At 36.8% G+C, this 17,817-nt stretch overlaps 1 protein-coding gene across 1 annotated transcript in view; it reads left to right on the forward strand.

Moving 5' to 3' along the window:
* The window catches only part of LOC120777020 (SOX domain-containing protein dichaete), a 67,758-nt gene that overhangs the window by 22,888 nt on the left and 27,053 nt on the right, over positions 1–17,817 (forward strand). Inside the window, exons 2-3 of the mRNA XM_040108133.1 lie at positions 1,275–2,287; positions 5,922–6,085. Of these exons, the coding sequence (XP_039964067.1) occupies positions 1,416–2,287; positions 5,922–6,085 (1,036 nt within the window). The 5' untranslated portion in view covers positions 1,275–1,415. The remainder of the gene's footprint in view (positions 1–1,274; positions 2,288–5,921; positions 6,086–17,817) is intronic.

A 17,817-nucleotide genomic window follows, 5' to 3' on the forward strand; every position in this document is an offset into this window, starting at 1 on the left:
GAATGTGCTAAGAACAACATTCATGGAGTTAACATTTTGTATATCTCTGGAACACAAATTGATAGTTTTTGTAATCAACTGTCAGAGTTATGGCAAAATATTCCAAATATCAAAGGAGTTAAGAGTTTGCATTGGTTTTCATATTTCGACAGTAAATTTATTGAAGTTCCTCGGACCGCCAATTCATTAAAGAAAATAATTAAAATAGACCATACGAAAAACTAATAACTTTCTTCTTAATTTTTTAAGTAATTTTTACTATAATGTTACTTGAATTTTTAATTTACGTTATTGTTTTGCTTAATTTTCAATAAAATTGAAGTGTTATAATGAAAAAATTGTATTTCTTTGTTCATGGAAGATTTTGTCGCGTCCGTTATGTCGCGTCCGTATTTCTTCAATACTCAATTAAAAAAAACTATGGGAAAATTAACATATTTCATAAACCTACGAATTACAGTCATCTGTTCGCATTTATTAATATATATATTTATATATATATATATAAATCCTTAATTTGCTGAATTTTGTATATTTCTGAATGCGCCTCAAAAAAACTTCTTTTTTTGTCGCGCCCGTATCACTTTATAATTGCTCATAACTACGTACTTATTTGTAGTAGAACCTTCTCGTATATATTAAAATCTAGTACTGCGTCAGCCCTTCAAAACAATGTCAATATATATAAACTTTTCCTTTGTCTTCTTTGTTTTGGACGCACTTAAAAGCGTACGAATCTTGCGTCCGTTACCGTGAAAATGCCCATATGTAGTATTTGTACATTTACATATATTTTTCATATTTAAATTGAAATGAATTTATTTCGATTTGTACCACATCCAACCAACAAATATGTACTTATTTATACAAAAACGTAAAACCCGTGAGTGCTTCCTTATAACAGTTGAGGTGTTTTCGAGTCGCCACATCTTTACTCGCAGTATTTAGCGCGACTCAAATCATATTCTTCAACTTTAGTTAAACTACAAGTCCATACTATTCCACGGTAATATCTCAATTGTTTATAAAATTAGTCCACCGAATCGGGGTTATTTAAAGTTATTACCGCAATATTATATGTTATATAAACAATAATCAATATACATATACTTAGTTGTATATAACAGATTGAACTGAAAGTACGAACCCTTATTCTTATTCGTAATATTAAATTAACTTAATTTAATTGATTATGCACATAATATACACTACATATTGTATTATACATATATAAAGTATGGTCGCGGAGTTATAAATCAATTTTGTCTTTACAGCCTCCATTTGCCTTTAGCTCTTGCCACCAAACACAACACCATTACTCCGTCACTCCAACAAGGACCTCTTTTTCCACACACTACCACTCCCACAACCATACGCACGCCAACAAACAAATATTCCCAGCGGATCTGCACAAAATGATGGATCGCATCCCATCATTATCGCTATCAGGCATATCGCTCGCGCATCCACTCTCGTTATCCACAACAGGACAGCAACTGCAAAACCATCTTAATTCAGCATCGGCGGTCACATCGTCAACTAGTACAGGTGGGCACCATCACCAGCATCATCATCATCATCACCATTTGGGTCAATTAGCCGCGGTTGTTCATCAACAGCAGCAACAACAGTTGCAACAGCAACAGCAGCAACAACAACAGCATCATCACCAACAAGCCCATCTACAAGCACATCACAACAATCATCATCTAAGCCATCACCAGCTTTCATTGAATTCGGCATCCTCGACAAGCCACTCACCAACATCTAGCAACTCAGCGTCTGCATCGCTGCACCATCATCACACCTCACTACTGGCGTCACACTCGGGCATTCACACCTCTCCAACTTCGTTGTCACACCATCCACACAGCAGCAGCAGCAATAACCACTCCGCATCGTCATCCACGTCGCTTTTACTTCATCAGTCAGCCTCAGCTTCGTCGTCGGCTGGTTCGGCGGGATCAGGCAGCTCAGTGAGCTCAGGTGGTGGTTCTGTAGGAGTTTCAAGTTCGTCCGCACATCAGCTGCAACACCACAGCTCAGCAGCGTTGCATAGTCAGCATCAAAATTCGCTGCACCATACCACCCACCATCACACGCACAGTCACATAAACGCACACGTAACCGCCGTTTCGTCACCCGCTAACGCAACGAATTCAGCCAGTACCGCATCTGTAATGGCCGCCGCCGCTGCACACCTGCACCACAATGCGCAGGCGACTTCGCCGATGACAAATCTACATCAAAACATGGGTGGCCTGATGAATAGTGGCAGTAGCGCCAGGTAATTACGCCATCCACATACAAATGTATACATATATGTAAATCTAAAAATGTCTATTCACTTACACACAGATCACACATACATATGTATACACAAATTCCGATTTCTGTTGATGTTTGACGTTGTGCAATAATTAGGATTTCCCCATCTTAAGCGAGTGTTTTGGGCACCACTCTGAAAATAAGGACGTGCGCTTTGTCATAAGAAGAAAAGAGAGAGGGGTGATGGGTTGGCGGTCAGTGACCAGTCAGCCAAAAAAAAAAAGAAACTCGATATATTTTTCTTTACTCCTAAAATAAACTGTCAAAGTTACGTAATTTTTTCTGGTTATAGACTGGCCTAACAGCTAAAGTACTTTAAGAGCAACTATTGTTCTGAAAATTTCGTGATGCTTGCGGCACTAATACTTTGGTTGTTATCTGGTATTACAGGTATTTTTCTTTGCTCCCAGAATAAATTGTCAAAGTTACATATTTTTTCGGGTTCTAGACCGACCTAAACGCTTTTTTATAGTATAGTAGGGGGAAGCATCGAAAGGCGGAGTGTGGAACTTTAATCCGCTTAACTTAACCTACTCCCAACACAAGACTCTCCCACGGAACCACCGGCTAAGTATTACTTCTTGGGAGGGACAAGACATTTAAGTCTCCTCTATCGCGCCGACTGACGGACGCCTAGTCTGTTGAAAAAATCTCAATTTGGTCATTATGAATGCTGACGCTTCGCTGACAGCTTTCCATTTATCAGTCGACTGACACATGAGTGTCGTTAAATTATCGACCGTAAAACTACCCCGAGTATGGTTTTTAGCTTGTCCCTTATATTCGAAAATCGAAGGCAATAAAATAATACATGTTCAAAGTCTTCTATATACTCTGTACACGTCGGACAGTTCGGACTAATGTCATTGTGGAATCTGAAAAGGTAGCTTCTAAAGCATCCATGTCCACTAAGTATTCGGGTCAGATGGTAATCTAGGTCCCCATGTCGTCTGTCTACCCACGAGTGGATGTCCGGTATAAGTCGATGGGTCCAGCGACCTTTGGATGAGGGACTCCACCGCTCCTGCCAAATTTTAGTGCTCTTGTTTCTTTCTTCTGGCCTTGCCGATACTGTTTTAGGCGTTGATAACTGATATACGCTCGAGTTCATCTCCCTGGATGTCAATGGGCGGCATGCTGGCTAATACTTCAGCAGCGTCGGTTGATATAGTCCGGAAAGCACTTATTACCCGAATTGCACTGCAATTATTTGTTTAGCATATGCTTTTATATCGATTGCCTGTATCCATACTGGTGCCGCATACAGGGTTACAGAACTCATTGCTTTCGCTATTTAGAATCGCCGGCTGGAACGCACACAGCCTATATTGGTCATCATTCTCGATTGGGCACTATAAATTTTGTTTGCCTTCGCGAAAGAATACTCCAGGAGGTAGTGACCCTTGGGGTACTCCACTCGAGATAAGTTATGTTATGTTTATGAGATATTCAGGGGCCCGAATTTCATGCAGGGCTTTGATTATGTCTGCCCATTTTGCCGAGTTGAACGCATTCTTGACATCCAGGGTAATCAGCGCGCAGTGCTTTTTTGTACCACCTTTCCATCTTTTGCCACTTACTACACATTTCGCAGTATCAACGACTTCTCGTAGTGCGTCTACAGTGGATCTCTTTCTTATAAAGCCGTATTGTCTCTCTGATAATCCGCCGGCTTTCTGGATTGCTAACTCCAAGCGGTTTCGTATTATATTTTTGTACACTTTAAGTCGGTACGAAGAAGGTTCTTCAGGTGGTTTCTTTGGTTTTGGGAGCAGAATCACACGCTGTACTTTCCAAGAGTCGGGGAATACCTCTTCCTTTATACAAGCGTTGCATATTTTAGCGAATACTTGAGGTTTAGAGCTTAAGGCTTCCCTCAGAGCTCTGTTTGGTATGCCATCCAATCCAGGCGATTTGGTATTTTTGATTTTCTTTGATATTGCCAATAGTTCGTCTTCCATGACTAACGGGGGTGACTCTGCAGCTTCGTTTCGTCGCTTGGCATATGAAATTCGGTCATGTTTCGACGAATTTTCCCATAAAAGAGGCATCTTTCGGTTGCTGCTGCTTTTTTTTGTAAGCAGTATCCCAAGGGTCAATGTTTGCTTCCTCGCATAGCTTCTCAAAACATGATTTTTTGCTTCGTCTAATTGCCGACTTAAGAGGCTTCTTGTGGCTTTTAAATTCTGCCCTAAGGCGATTTTCGTTCGTTTCTCGTTTCGGTCTAGCTGAGTGGCAAAGCTTTCTCAGCGTGGAATTTCTTCATACCACCAATATACAGTCCGCCGCTTGTTGTGATGTGACTTTCTACGCATTGTTGCATCGTATGCTGCGATCAATTCTTTTCGCACTGCCGATACCAATTGGGCGGCGCCGTCACCTGATGCCTTTGATGCACTCCAGACTAGCTCAAACAGGTCTGGTTCGAACTCTTGTTGCTTCCAGCTTCGCTTTCGGCAGGTGTTTCTGCTAAGAAGTTCCTGCTTTCGGAGGTACGAAATTTGTGCTATAATTGCCATTTGATCACTGTTTTTTCCTTTAGGCGGCGTTCTCATTATTTTGGAAATCCTTCGGAAAGGATTACCCGGTGTTCGCCCCATACTATTTTCAGAGGCCATACCTCTGAGGAAAAAAAATAGATTGGGGATTCCCGTCGCTGTATATGTTCAGTCCCTAGCCTTAATCCTTAACTAAAAACAAAATGGTTGGCAATGCCAGAACAGAACAGAAAAAGGCAACAGGTGATACTTGTGTTTTCTATGGTTGGCAATGCACAAACCAAAAGGAAAAACGAAAACACGAAGAGGGAAACAGCTGATCGATCAAAGTAACAACGGCGGGAAAATACAATTAACTACACGCTGTTCTAAGGGGAAAAATTAAATTTATTTTGCAAATTGGCGCGGAAAAAAGACGAAAAGGTATGTGCGAATGATTATATATAAGTATAAATCAAAGCGTACTTATCTAATCCCGTAGGTCTGATGTTCAATCCTCCCGGAACGTCCCACACAAAAACTTATTTTTTTAATATAAAAAACTTGAAATTTACTCTACTTCACACGCTAGTTGCTCTGTAACTCTCTAGACGCTTAGGTACTTAAAGAGCATATGTTGTTCCGAAATTTCAGTGGTTCTTGGTTCTATTATTCAAACTTTGGTAATTGTCTGGGTAAGACGGGTCCTATGATATATTATCATAAGGTGTATATCATCTGTTCATTGAATTTATCATAAGTGTTTAAATTCATATTTTAAGCTTCGCTGACTAAACTATAAGCTCACTATATTCTAATTATTGTACACATGTCCATTCCCCCTCTTAACAAATTTTAAAATTGAGTTCAGCACTGTTAAACTTTAAAAGTCTAGAGTTTTAGCGATATCTGCAGACGGGCGACAACCTAGTACATTTCCGGGTTAAGTGAAGTTCTGCAAAGCACTTACCTACAACAAATTAGCAGCCACCAATAATAAAATAACTATTCAAATAAATTATTTTCTCCACCTCGCCGCTCTTCCCATAGCATATTCATCAATATATGGTTTTTTATAAACTTTGCTTGTAACATTATCACCTCCTCCTTTTGCAGCGACGTCTTCTTTAGTTTAATGATACAAAATACAACGAAACGTCAAAACGAGGAACACATCAAAAGGCCAATGAATGCATTCATGGTTTGGTCTCGACTCCAGCGACGAAAAATTGCACAGGATAATCCGAAAATGCATAACTCCGAAATATCGAAACGTTTAGGTAAGCACAATTATGATAATTAACAAATAATATTTATAGAAAAATATGCAAACAAAGAATTACAAATCACATCAGAAACATTATATATAATATATACTATAAGTGTGTGTACACAGCCAAATGAAGTACAGAGCAGTATTCAAGTAAACGACGTGTGTAGGGTTGAACATTTACAAATTATTTTTTTCAAAAGAATGCACAGAACGTATGGAACTCCTTTAAACAAAAAAAAAATTGGATTTATTTCAACTCTCAACGGAAATAATACTGAAATGAATCTTTAGAAACGAAGTGGTAAAAGGGTTTCCCATGGTGATGGCAACATGAGCACAAGTCCAATTACGCTTAAAAACAATGAATAAGGCGCAAAAACGTTCACTGGCCCAGTGCACTTAGAACGAAGTACTCATAACAATGAATTGAACGAAACAAATGAATTTCCCACACAAATGTGTGCTTATAAATACAAACAAGTGTATGAAATAAGATGGGTTATGAATATTAAGCTCATACGAGCCCCTCGCAACTACAACGTTTGCAGGGAAATTCTTTACGACTGGAGTTGCTTCAACTCTCAACTCGAAATCTGACCGCATACCATGGTACTCACAACCGCTGTTGACCTTTGCAAGCACCCTTAGTTGAGGCGGTCTATAGATTGACGTGATTACAAGCATGTTGCGCCATTGATACGAGTTCTGAGTCATTGTGTTCATGTGTGAAGCAAATATTTCGGAAAGCTCTTGTATATGTTGGGCGCGAGAAAATTAAAGCTGTGGGCATTTTTTTTTTTTGAATTTAATACTTCACCTTATTGTTATTTTCGTTTTTAATTTGTATTATTGTATTGTTGATTTTTGAACTGCGAAGGTCGTATGGGGGTGTGGAAAAATGTATATATTAATCTTTTGCTTTTGACCTCTAAAAATTGTATGAAGGCCTAGGAAAATATATGTTTGCTTCAATAAAAGTAGCTCATTGCGGGAGAATTGCAGTTCAATTGATTTTTTAGGTTTTGGAAGTATCTGATTGTTGACCAGCGCTTGCAGAAGTCTCGGTAGGTACATAGGTCGAACACAAAGCTACTACAGAGTTTCGAATTGCTTCCAATTGGGTGAAATTAGGATGCCACCTTGCAAGCTCATCGGCTCTGCTGTTTTTGACGATACTGAACGATACTTGATGCTGTTGTTAGTGAAGTTTTTTGACAAGCTTTCAACTCAAAGCCAGTATATCCTCTCTACTATCATAGAGCTGATGCACACCTCTCTATCAAATGCACTCAGTTCAGGGAAAGTTTTCGGAGAAGAATCTTCTTCCTGCACTCCCTTTTAACAGCGAACCACCTCTACGAGTCGTAGTGAACAGTTATCTGCTTGAAGATCAGTTTTCATCCGTTCATCAAAGGGGCTTTCTTTCAAGCTTGCCTTCAACAAGAGTTGATTGAAGTTTTTTTGTCGTAAAAGTTTCAAGTTGTCTTCCTAAAGTTCCTATAGAATTCAGTATTTGGACCTTATCTTTCCACCTTAAAACCAATACACCTGTGATCAGAGGATCTTCATCCTCTGGAGGTAGATCACTCGAACACGCTGCTTTGTCGTCCTCACCGCCGCTCGGCAATCTCATATCCAACTCAAGAGTACTTCCATCCTATTCAGACTTCAGAATAGTCTGCGAGTGACCGCAGCTTGCTTTTGTCTTTGCTGATATGCGACGGTCCGACTTCAACTTCCTTCCTGCCATTACCTGCTTTCTATTTGCATTTTTAAAGTTACCTGAAGTCCCCGAACCTCCCATGGACCTAGCAGAAGCTCCACTTCTGGTGCTGGCAATCCCGCATCGTCCTTACTTAGATTTCCCGTCAGCTGACTTCTGCTCACTGGCTTACCATCCTAGACTGGGGATAACGACGCTTTCAAAACGTAACTTTCCAACTGACTTTCGTGAATTATTATTTCGTCGCCGCAGGCAGTGCCGCAAACGGGAACTCAGAGCCGCTGCCAAGGTAGCAAGGTTATCTCTTATGAAGCTAAAACGAGGGTTGACAGACACAATTATGGATCAATGCGTTCAGGCCTAAACTTACCATATCAATTCAATGGTGACTTCTTACGGTTTTAACGGACCGAAATGACGGACATGAAATCATTGTCAAGTCGAAACCGAAGTCAAAGGTCCATTGGCTTTTTTTTTGGTTCGTGAAAACCGCAGGTCACTTACAGTTACCCACGAAACACCGCATGGAGATGACCTACCTTACATTCCAATCCGTTAAACCCTGCTGAAATTGTCTCATATTTCTATATACTGTTAAATGCGCTCTGTGTGTCGGAAAATAAAATTTGTAATTCCTGAACAAATTAAAATAAACCGATGTAAATATATGTATGTAGTAGGTATCTTTCAAAAGAATACCTCTTACACTCTCAAATTTTTCTACTTGCTATTGCTTAACTTTAATGGGGTTTATTTTAGTTTCTCACATAATTTACATCGAAAAATTATTTTTATTTTTTTAATTTATATATAATTAGATTTGATTAAGTTTAAAGCTTAAAATTGAGTTTTTAATTTTTATTAAGCTCTGTGCATTGCACTCACAGATGAACTATTTTAAAGGTTTAGCTATGGGCGTGGCTGCTTCTTAATGAGTTGGAGTTTCGATAATAGCTATTACTAAATTCATTTGTTATATTTTGTATCATAAAAAACATGTGTAAAATGTGAAAAAAATATTGTTTTCTTTAATGATCGGTAGCGCCAGAATATACTTCCTCCTTATTTACTAATAATAACATACTTCAATCGATAAGACTAAAATGGTATGTACTACTGTGATCAAAATGAAAGGTGAATTTTGTCCATTTCATCTCCTTCAAAGTAATCCCCTCCCCCTGCAATATACTTATGCCAACGAATTTTCCAGCCATCAAAGCACTTGGAAAAATCCTCAGAGCCTTCTTCGATTCAGCTTTTATACCGTCAAAACGGTGTCCTCGAAGGGGTCAGAAGTTACACGAAGGTAAATAAGGGGAATGCGGTGGTTGCGGCACGATATTAGTTGGAAATGTGGCGAAATGAACACGAGTAACCAATACAGTATGAGATGCTGCATTATCTCGCACTTCTTTGTTCAATATATTCAGACATAATAAAAATCGAAGAATTTCATATTTCAAGTACTAATGAATATTTTGACGTGAATTAGCATAGTTGTTACTAACAGTACTACCAACTTACAGAAAAAGAATTTACCGATTCGAAAAACACGCGTAGTATATGTACAGTACCTGTCCAATAAATTACGAACGAAAACAAAAATTTAATATTTTTAATATAATTTAATAATATTGAATATGATTCAATACAAAAATATGATAATTTCAGTTTAATGTACATATATAGCATATAAAAAATAATTCTTTTTTTTAATACGCCAAATATTTATGTTTTTATAAATGATTAAAGTTAGAACTTCGGATAATTTTTTTGTTCGTTCGTAATTTATTGGACAGGTACTGTACATATGTATATAAAAAATTCACCTTTCAATTTGATCACAGTAGTATATTGGTGCAAAGTAAGATTGCCGATATTTAGAGATACCAGTAAAGTATATTGGGTGTCAAAATACCATGTCGTCAATGCATTAATAATTTGAAGGTGAATCAAAACTCTCTTTCTCTTACATTAAAGTAAAAACTCTTGACTAAAAAATACATTTACTATTAAGTTTTAAATAAGGCATTCCTTGTGACCACAGAACATCTACTTCAAACATGATGTTTAAACTGTTCCTAAATACATATTGAATTTTATATTTTGTAGCAATACATAAGCTTCTTTAAGGTTTTCCCATTCTGGTATTTTTTGCTTATCTCTGTTAGGACAGATCCAAGTTAGCTTCCAATAACTATGCTAATCTCAATGGTGTCTTTAGTGCCTTACGTCTAAGGTAAATTCATTCAAATTTATACACCTGTCATTGAACATGTTCGCTTAAAACCACAAAAATCTATTTAAATTAAGCTCGAGTATCGCTGTCAAAACTTACAAAACTTATTCTATCTGTATTTTGACAACGCTTCGCTGGTGGCAGTAGCGTTGGTGCAGACGAGCAACAATGACAACGCGAAGACGAAGCCGATCACTTAAGCGAATACACTCGTTTGCATATTTAATAAAGTGCAAATGAAACAGTCAAAGGCGATGACTTGGCAAAGACACTGAGCGAAAGCTAAACATTGAGCTGCTTAAGGCTTTGCGCCTATTGTTATGCTAAGATGTAGCATATTGTTACTGGGGAAGTTTAGACTGTGATTTGGGCGTTGCGCCCTTTGCGCAGGATGACTGAACGGCGAATGGCACGTGCCGTTCACACAGTATCGTTGATGTGTGTGATTGAAATTGAATTATTTTTGTCAAGCAAGTGGAGTGGTGGTTGGGAATTGCGTAGGTATGTGTGAAGCTGTGCGAAATTGTATATTGGCTGGCGTTGACACACGCCGTTTATTTTCAATTCTCTGCGAGACCTGCAACTTGAGCCCAATGTTGATTGCGATGCAGGAGATTAGCTTTACGTAATCATTTAACTATGCAACTGGTTAAGTGGATGAGGGAGTATACTTGATGAGTTGGCAGCTTTTGATTTTGTTGCCACTATAACATTAACTAATTCACCCACCCCGTTCAAATAAACAAACCACCATCCGTCCGCCCACCAGACAGTTGAGGGTCGAGTGATTTCAAATAGTTTATGTATTCGTTGTGTCATTGTTTGACAGCGCGTTAATGTCAGTTGTGACAACTCGCCGGCGGCGAATAATGCGGTGTGCTTGTGATGACACTCGTCTCTGGTGGTTTAGGTAATTATTAGATTTCAAAGTGAGCGCGTGAGCGCGTTGTTATTGCAATCAGTGTTACATTTTGGTAGATATTTGAGGTGATTACTTTCGTTATAGGATTGTGTGTAATCGTGCAACTGTGGGTAACGCTTATCGACCAAAAGCTTAAACAACGGACGGAACAAGCCACGTATCTCAGCAAAAGCCGATTCGAAGAGTACCAAAACTGTCTATCTTTTTTTAGATTTATAACTTGGAAAACCTTAATGTACTAAAAAATAATAGTTTTAAGTAGTTGTATACAAACTGAGCCTCAAGAGAGTAGAGTAGCAGAAAATAAAAATATTTTCTCGTACACTCTAAACAGCTATTTGTGGTTCGAAAACTTGACGTATTATTTTTATTATAATTGCTACGAAAATTATTATCAAATTCGCTTAGCGCTTTCTTATTAGAACTTATATGTATATACATACCTATAGGAACAAATATTGTAAATACATATATGCACATTATCGAAAGCTCTAAATAAAGTATTTTAGTAATTTTAGTAAAAGAGAGTGTAATAAATATACCTTTATTTCAATTCCCATATTCCACTTTTTTTTGTAACCGTTAACTCGAAATCATTGAAATACGGCAATTGCTCCAAAGTACTTTCCACTCATTTGAGCATTAAAAAACATGCACGGCTCGACAGATGAAAATGAACACGGATCCATTCGAGACTCGTCTGAAAAACTTTGCAACAGAAAACTGGAAAACAATGCAAATTAATTACGAATGAATTGTTGCGAAGTTGAGCAAAAGGAAACGCCTTTTTGAGAACACTTGCTCATTAACCCATTACTTACTTGTGAGTCTGGAATACAATAAGAATACCAGAACAAAACAAAAAAACAAACATTAATAATTTAAAAGCAGAACATACATATATACATATATATGTATGTATAGTAGATATGATTAAAATCATTTACATATCTACATTTTCAATATGGATGGTCGGATATAAATTTCACACCAACCGATATTTCCGCTTTTGGAAGCCACAATATTTAATTTCCTAATCAGTGCAACGCAAAAGAATATTTCAATTATGATATTTTGAAAGAATTGATGAACCTGATTCCCCAAAAATGCCTAACAAACATCCGTTTGAAATGTAACAACTTCAATTTAAAATATACAAACCGCTCGACTACTATTTGTATGAGTTTTCAGCTCTCCTGCCCAACCCACAAACACATTGCATAGTTGACGTGTGTTCTGCCTTTCACTTCACCCACTTCACTCTACTTGCTCAATTCAATTTCGAGTTCGTTATTTCATTTCCGTAAAGTGAAAACAGGGAAAGGACAAACAATGACAAAGTACAATCGAAAGAATGGGAATCGCGCCCATTGTTAGACAGCACAGTCGAAACAGTCGTTGCTCTATTATGTTGGCACCCAGTGTAAGTCGACAATAGAAAGAGACAACTAGAGCACGTGAGTGCTTGCCTCCGAAACATGTGAGGGGAGCGCTCGTATGCAGCCAGAATAGCAGGTTAGTGAGAGAATTGATATTTACAAAATTGAAAAGAAATGAAAAAATAACAAAGGCAGCACACTGAAACGTCGTCTGCGGCAGACAAGGAGCGAACGAAAAATATTTCAATGCGTTTAATATTTCTGCTGTGAGAAGCTGTCGTGGCATACTCTTAGGCGCATATGCTCGGACATATAGTCGACTACAACTACTCCGATCTGCGTATGAATGTATTTCGGTACATCAACAACAATTTTTTTAAAATCATCGAGGTACTTGAATAAATCTACCGATTTTTAGAAGTTTACTTTTAGTAGCCAATTTTCTTGTGACTGTTCGAGTAGACCACATACTTTTTTAAGAATTTACTTTCGCACGCATGTACTTACATACATATATTTTCATACTTTGTATTCACACACCAACTTTTTCCGTGATTTTGGGTAAAACCATTATGTCAATTGACAGTGGCCTAATATTTTCTGTCAGTTGCAGAGTGCATTTGTTTGCACTTATTGTTGGAGGCCATTGTCAAAATTGTAAAATAAGTAAAGCTGGTTTAGATGCGAAAAATGAAAGAGAGGGAGCAACAAATAAACATGTTTGAACATATGTACATATGTATGTACTTTATGAAAATGTGAGATTATTTTATATTACAGGTAATCACGGTAAAAGCGAGTTTTTCATTGAAATTCAGCCCATCATACTTATGTAAACACTGCCATGTGGATCAGTATTTTATGAAATTCGCAAACTTTACTTAGGTTCATTAGATATCTCTTGATCACTATATTGTAGTCAAAATTTAAGTAAACGTTTGAACAAAATGTTTGAATTTTTGATTGATTCAACTGATCCTAAGATATTGTGTATTTTAATTTGGGTTCAATTAGACAAGATTTAGATTGAAAATATGCTCTTGAGTTATATTAAATCTTGTTTTGGACAAAAACTAAGACTTCAGAGGGCGTTTACCAACAAAAATCAACTTGGAAAATATATAACACACTAAATACAAAATATCAACACTCAAAAATGTTCAAAATAGAATATCTTTAGTAAAAATTACTATTTGTAGTTGTATCGCTATTAGTGAAATAACTCGTAAATTTTCTGGTGTAATCTGCAAAGTTAAATTTTTGTTTGGGAGTGAGTCATCTGTATTATTTGAGAGGTTCCACATTTGATGAATTAATTGTGATGATCCCATTGTTATTTGATAAATTATATTTGGGTAAGACCTCTTTGAAGAAGACCATTGTCCACATTATGGACGACGATTACACTGTAAAAATGCAATTATTTTTACAATAACGGTTTTTTGCTCCTCCTGAAATTTTGTCTTTTTTCGAGTTGTGACTCTTTTATATATAATGTGCGATATATAAAAAAATATTCCTTAATGCACACTTTGTAATTTCAATATTGCGTACTAAAGCGTACTTTGTAGGTAAAAACTTTTAGCGAATTAAAAAGCGTGTAACGAACACATAAAAGCTATTAGAAGGCTGCGTCCGAGTACGACTAGTGTCGTCAGATTAAATTGCAAAAGCAGCAATGGAAATATCAAAGCTGTCATTCAATGCTTTTGTAAGCAATATGCCAAGTCAAGGGTTGCGAATGATAGTAGTTGTAGAGAATTGAGGTTGGGATATCTGCACTCTTGTATACCAAAAATCTTTAAAAGTATTGGGAACAAATACCTATGCGAGTGAGTTTTTGCGTACGGACAAATTTACTTACTTTCATAAGCAAATAGAATATACTTATTCCAGACTATAATTTTGGGGAGCGAACTATACAATTTGGTACTTGCAACTCAAAGTCCGTTTTTTCGTGGAGTGTCACTTATGATGGAAATAATGTATAAACTAAACTAAACTATTGAACCGATTTTACTAAAATCTCGCATACTGCGTTCAGTTTGATCCAACTTGAAAAGAGAGTCTATATTTCAGTAATGGTCAAAACAATTCAGAAACAAACCAGTAAGGAAGGGCTAAGTTCGGGTGTAATCGAACATTTTATACTCTTGTCACTTACAAGAATCCCAGCCGGCTTAATATCTTCAGGTGTTGGCAATATTGGAAAATGTAGCGAAAGGGTTTAACTTTATTGTTCGACGAAATCGTGAATGGATTACAATATAATTGGCGATATATGGAGCCTAAAAGAAGTATTGACCCCATTCAACCAATTGTTAACATTCAGACATACTATTATCAGGAAAGTATGCTCTCCAAATTGCAACTATATATCTCATACAATTACCGATACTTTTGATAAAGAGTCAACTATTGACACCGTTGTCCAGAAAATTCAGTTCCTAAAGGCTTGAACAGTTTCACTTCATATTCATTATTCATGCAAATTGGTGCTTACTTTGTATACTGGAATGTGAAAGAGTCAAATTGTGTTATATGGTAAGTAGCCATGGATGTAGTCCGATTTCCCCCATCTTTGCTCTGGAATGCCAAAGGAATGTTATGTACCGATTTGGTTGATATCGGTCGAGTAGGTCCCGACACCCGGTCCTGGTGCAACACCCATTGTCCAAATTTGACACCGGTTCCTTTAAAACCCTTTCGTAGCATTGGGAAAGGGCAGGATTATAATCCGATTTCGCTTATTTTCACACTATCGTTAGAGGAGTTAAAAATATTTATCCTGTGTAAATGTATTTCTTCGTTTGGAAGATATATACATTAAATTTATTCGTGGCGGGGTCACGCCCACGTTTTGAAAAATTTCAAAACAAAAAAAAAGATCAAACCTCAACACATACCCGAAGCATTGCACACATTGAACAACACTACAAGATTTAAACGAGAACGCTGAACTTTCGGTGGCGTTGGTTATTTCCCAAAATCGCCGATGAATAAATGTTCATATGTTTGATAATATAATTCTTATAGCGAAGTGTTAAAAATGTTAAGTTTGCGCTTAGAATTTCAAAACAAGCCCCCAGCACAAATTTATCAATCGACTATCCCGCTGAAGAAATTTTTTTTATTTTCTCAAATACGGCGATTCATGTAAGATATTAATTACATCAAAGCTGTGACACTTCCGGAAAGTGAAGCTTAGAAAAGTTTCATCATGATAGTTGAAAATTTCCAAAGTAAGTATAAATCACATGAAGAAATTGTCCACAATTGCTAACAAACTTTCGGATTCTAAAAACAAATATGAGTAGCAAGTCAGACAATCTCCATAATCATCTGGATACATTGCTTCATAATTTAAGGTATTATACTGAGAAACGGGTAAAGCAGTTCTAGCAAGAACTAAAAAATATGGAAGAAAGTTATCAAGGTTGATGGGATTGTCTCATGATGGAATATTACTTCTGGCGCTTAAAAATATTGTTAACTGGAAAATTGTAAAAGGAAACTTTATAAAAAGCACTTTATATAAATATAAGTTACACGAGAGCAAATCTTACAAAATTATTGATGGTATCATAAATTGTGAGCACAAATATATCCAAACGATTTTGGACAACAAAAGCTCTGTAGACCAGTGTAATATAATTTAGTTATGTACATCTTAGCCACCGCAAGGCGAGGCCTTTATCTTCTAGTACATATACAGTTAAATTCCTTAACTCGAACTCTTGAATTGGCAATAGAAGTCAAATTCCATACAAATTTCTTTCTATAAATACAACGTATAAATTGGCACGAGATTCTTTAAGTCGCATGTTTCGCGGAAATTCCACTTTGTAAAAAACTGTCGCCGAGCATATTTTATGCCTTCATACTTGTATGTTATTATACTATTACAGATTATATTGAGGTGGACAATGTGATATGTTCAACCGGATTTATAACAGATGACATTGTAGAACCGATTTTTCAGACCCAACGGATATGACTTCTAGCGCCATGAAAAACTCTGAAGAAATTTCTGAAGAAAAAACTATTCCACCTTCATCCAAAAAGATGTAACGCATTCTTTTATAATTTTACATTCCAGTTTATATACGAATATAAAACAACTGAATCATCACAAAGCAAAAATAGATTAGAATCTTTTCTAATGAAAAAAAGAAGCAAAAAATATATGTTCAGCCAAAAATTACAGAAAACATGTTTTATTGTACATACGAGTATACGAAAATCTTTATGCGAAGTGAATAAATAAAACCGTGTATAAATCTATATTTTCAGCTTTTTGAAAAATTTTAATGACAACTTCTATAACTCGAGGTCTCTCTAAATCGTACTTTTTTGTGGATTATGGTGATTCGAATTAGGGAATTTCAACTGTATATGTATATAAGTTCGTGTAGGTGACTTGCAAAATCACTTGCAATAACGAGCTAAAGCCTGCTCGTACGTAGAAAGCGATTAGAATATAGAACAATAGCTAACGATCCATTCAACCGTCAAAATAAACAAGGCAACGCGAACTGACGTAAATGAAAAGAATTTGATATAAAGAAATGCACAGAAGTAAAAGGAAAAACACCTGTCAATTGCACAGCAGGCGACTGACAGGCGCGACACAGCGCAATATCCCCGCCTATTCAAACCCCAGAAAACACCTCGAACATGTATAGGCCAAATCCCACCCAAACCCACTTCTCTAAACGGAACAATTGATGGGTTAATATATACAGCAAGGCCTTAAGTGGGGGATGATACACACCTCCACACTATGTACATGCATGGAATAAAAGAGGCATAAACAATTTCAATGCGTATTCAATGAAAATACAATTCCAATTGCAAACATATCAATTGTTCAATGAGTTGCCCCATGCCTTTGCTTCGGAAGTCTCTGGTGATTCAAACAGGACGAAGTTGAAAATAATGATCCAAGCTCTCGCATTGTTTTGTACTTGTATTTTGCCTACATACGCATAATCTCACATACATCTTTGTTTATGCAATGCCTTTTCAACTGACGCGGCTCATTTGCCATACAACATCTCATTGATTAAGTCGATTCCATTATGTTACATAAGTAGTCCTTAGTAGTCCGTCTTCAGGAAATAATATATAACACAACTTTATTCTCTTCTCATATTGTTGGAAACCCAATAATAAAAATCATATCAATTTTGTGGCATAATGCATAAAGGCCAATTTAGACTTATGCTGTTATTTGTTAATATTAAGAAAAATTAAACTTTTTATAAATGTGTATTAAGGACATGCTTCTTTGCATGTATGTAATAAGATTATGTATCGCATCTGCTTTGACTTGATCCGTGTTAAAATGTATGGCTCGCTCATTTAGCTAACCATGACCCTTACAGCAGCGTTATTCATTTGCAGAAACTAACATAAAATAATGGCCAGTAGATCTTTTTGTAGGTTCACAAAAACACGACTAAGGAACAGCGAC

This window comes from Bactrocera tryoni, chromosome 5 (assembly GCF_016617805.1).
Source record: "Bactrocera tryoni isolate S06 chromosome 5, CSIRO_BtryS06_freeze2, whole genome shotgun sequence".
In the NCBI taxonomy this organism is placed as follows: domain Eukaryota; kingdom Metazoa; phylum Arthropoda; class Insecta; order Diptera; family Tephritidae; genus Bactrocera; species Bactrocera tryoni.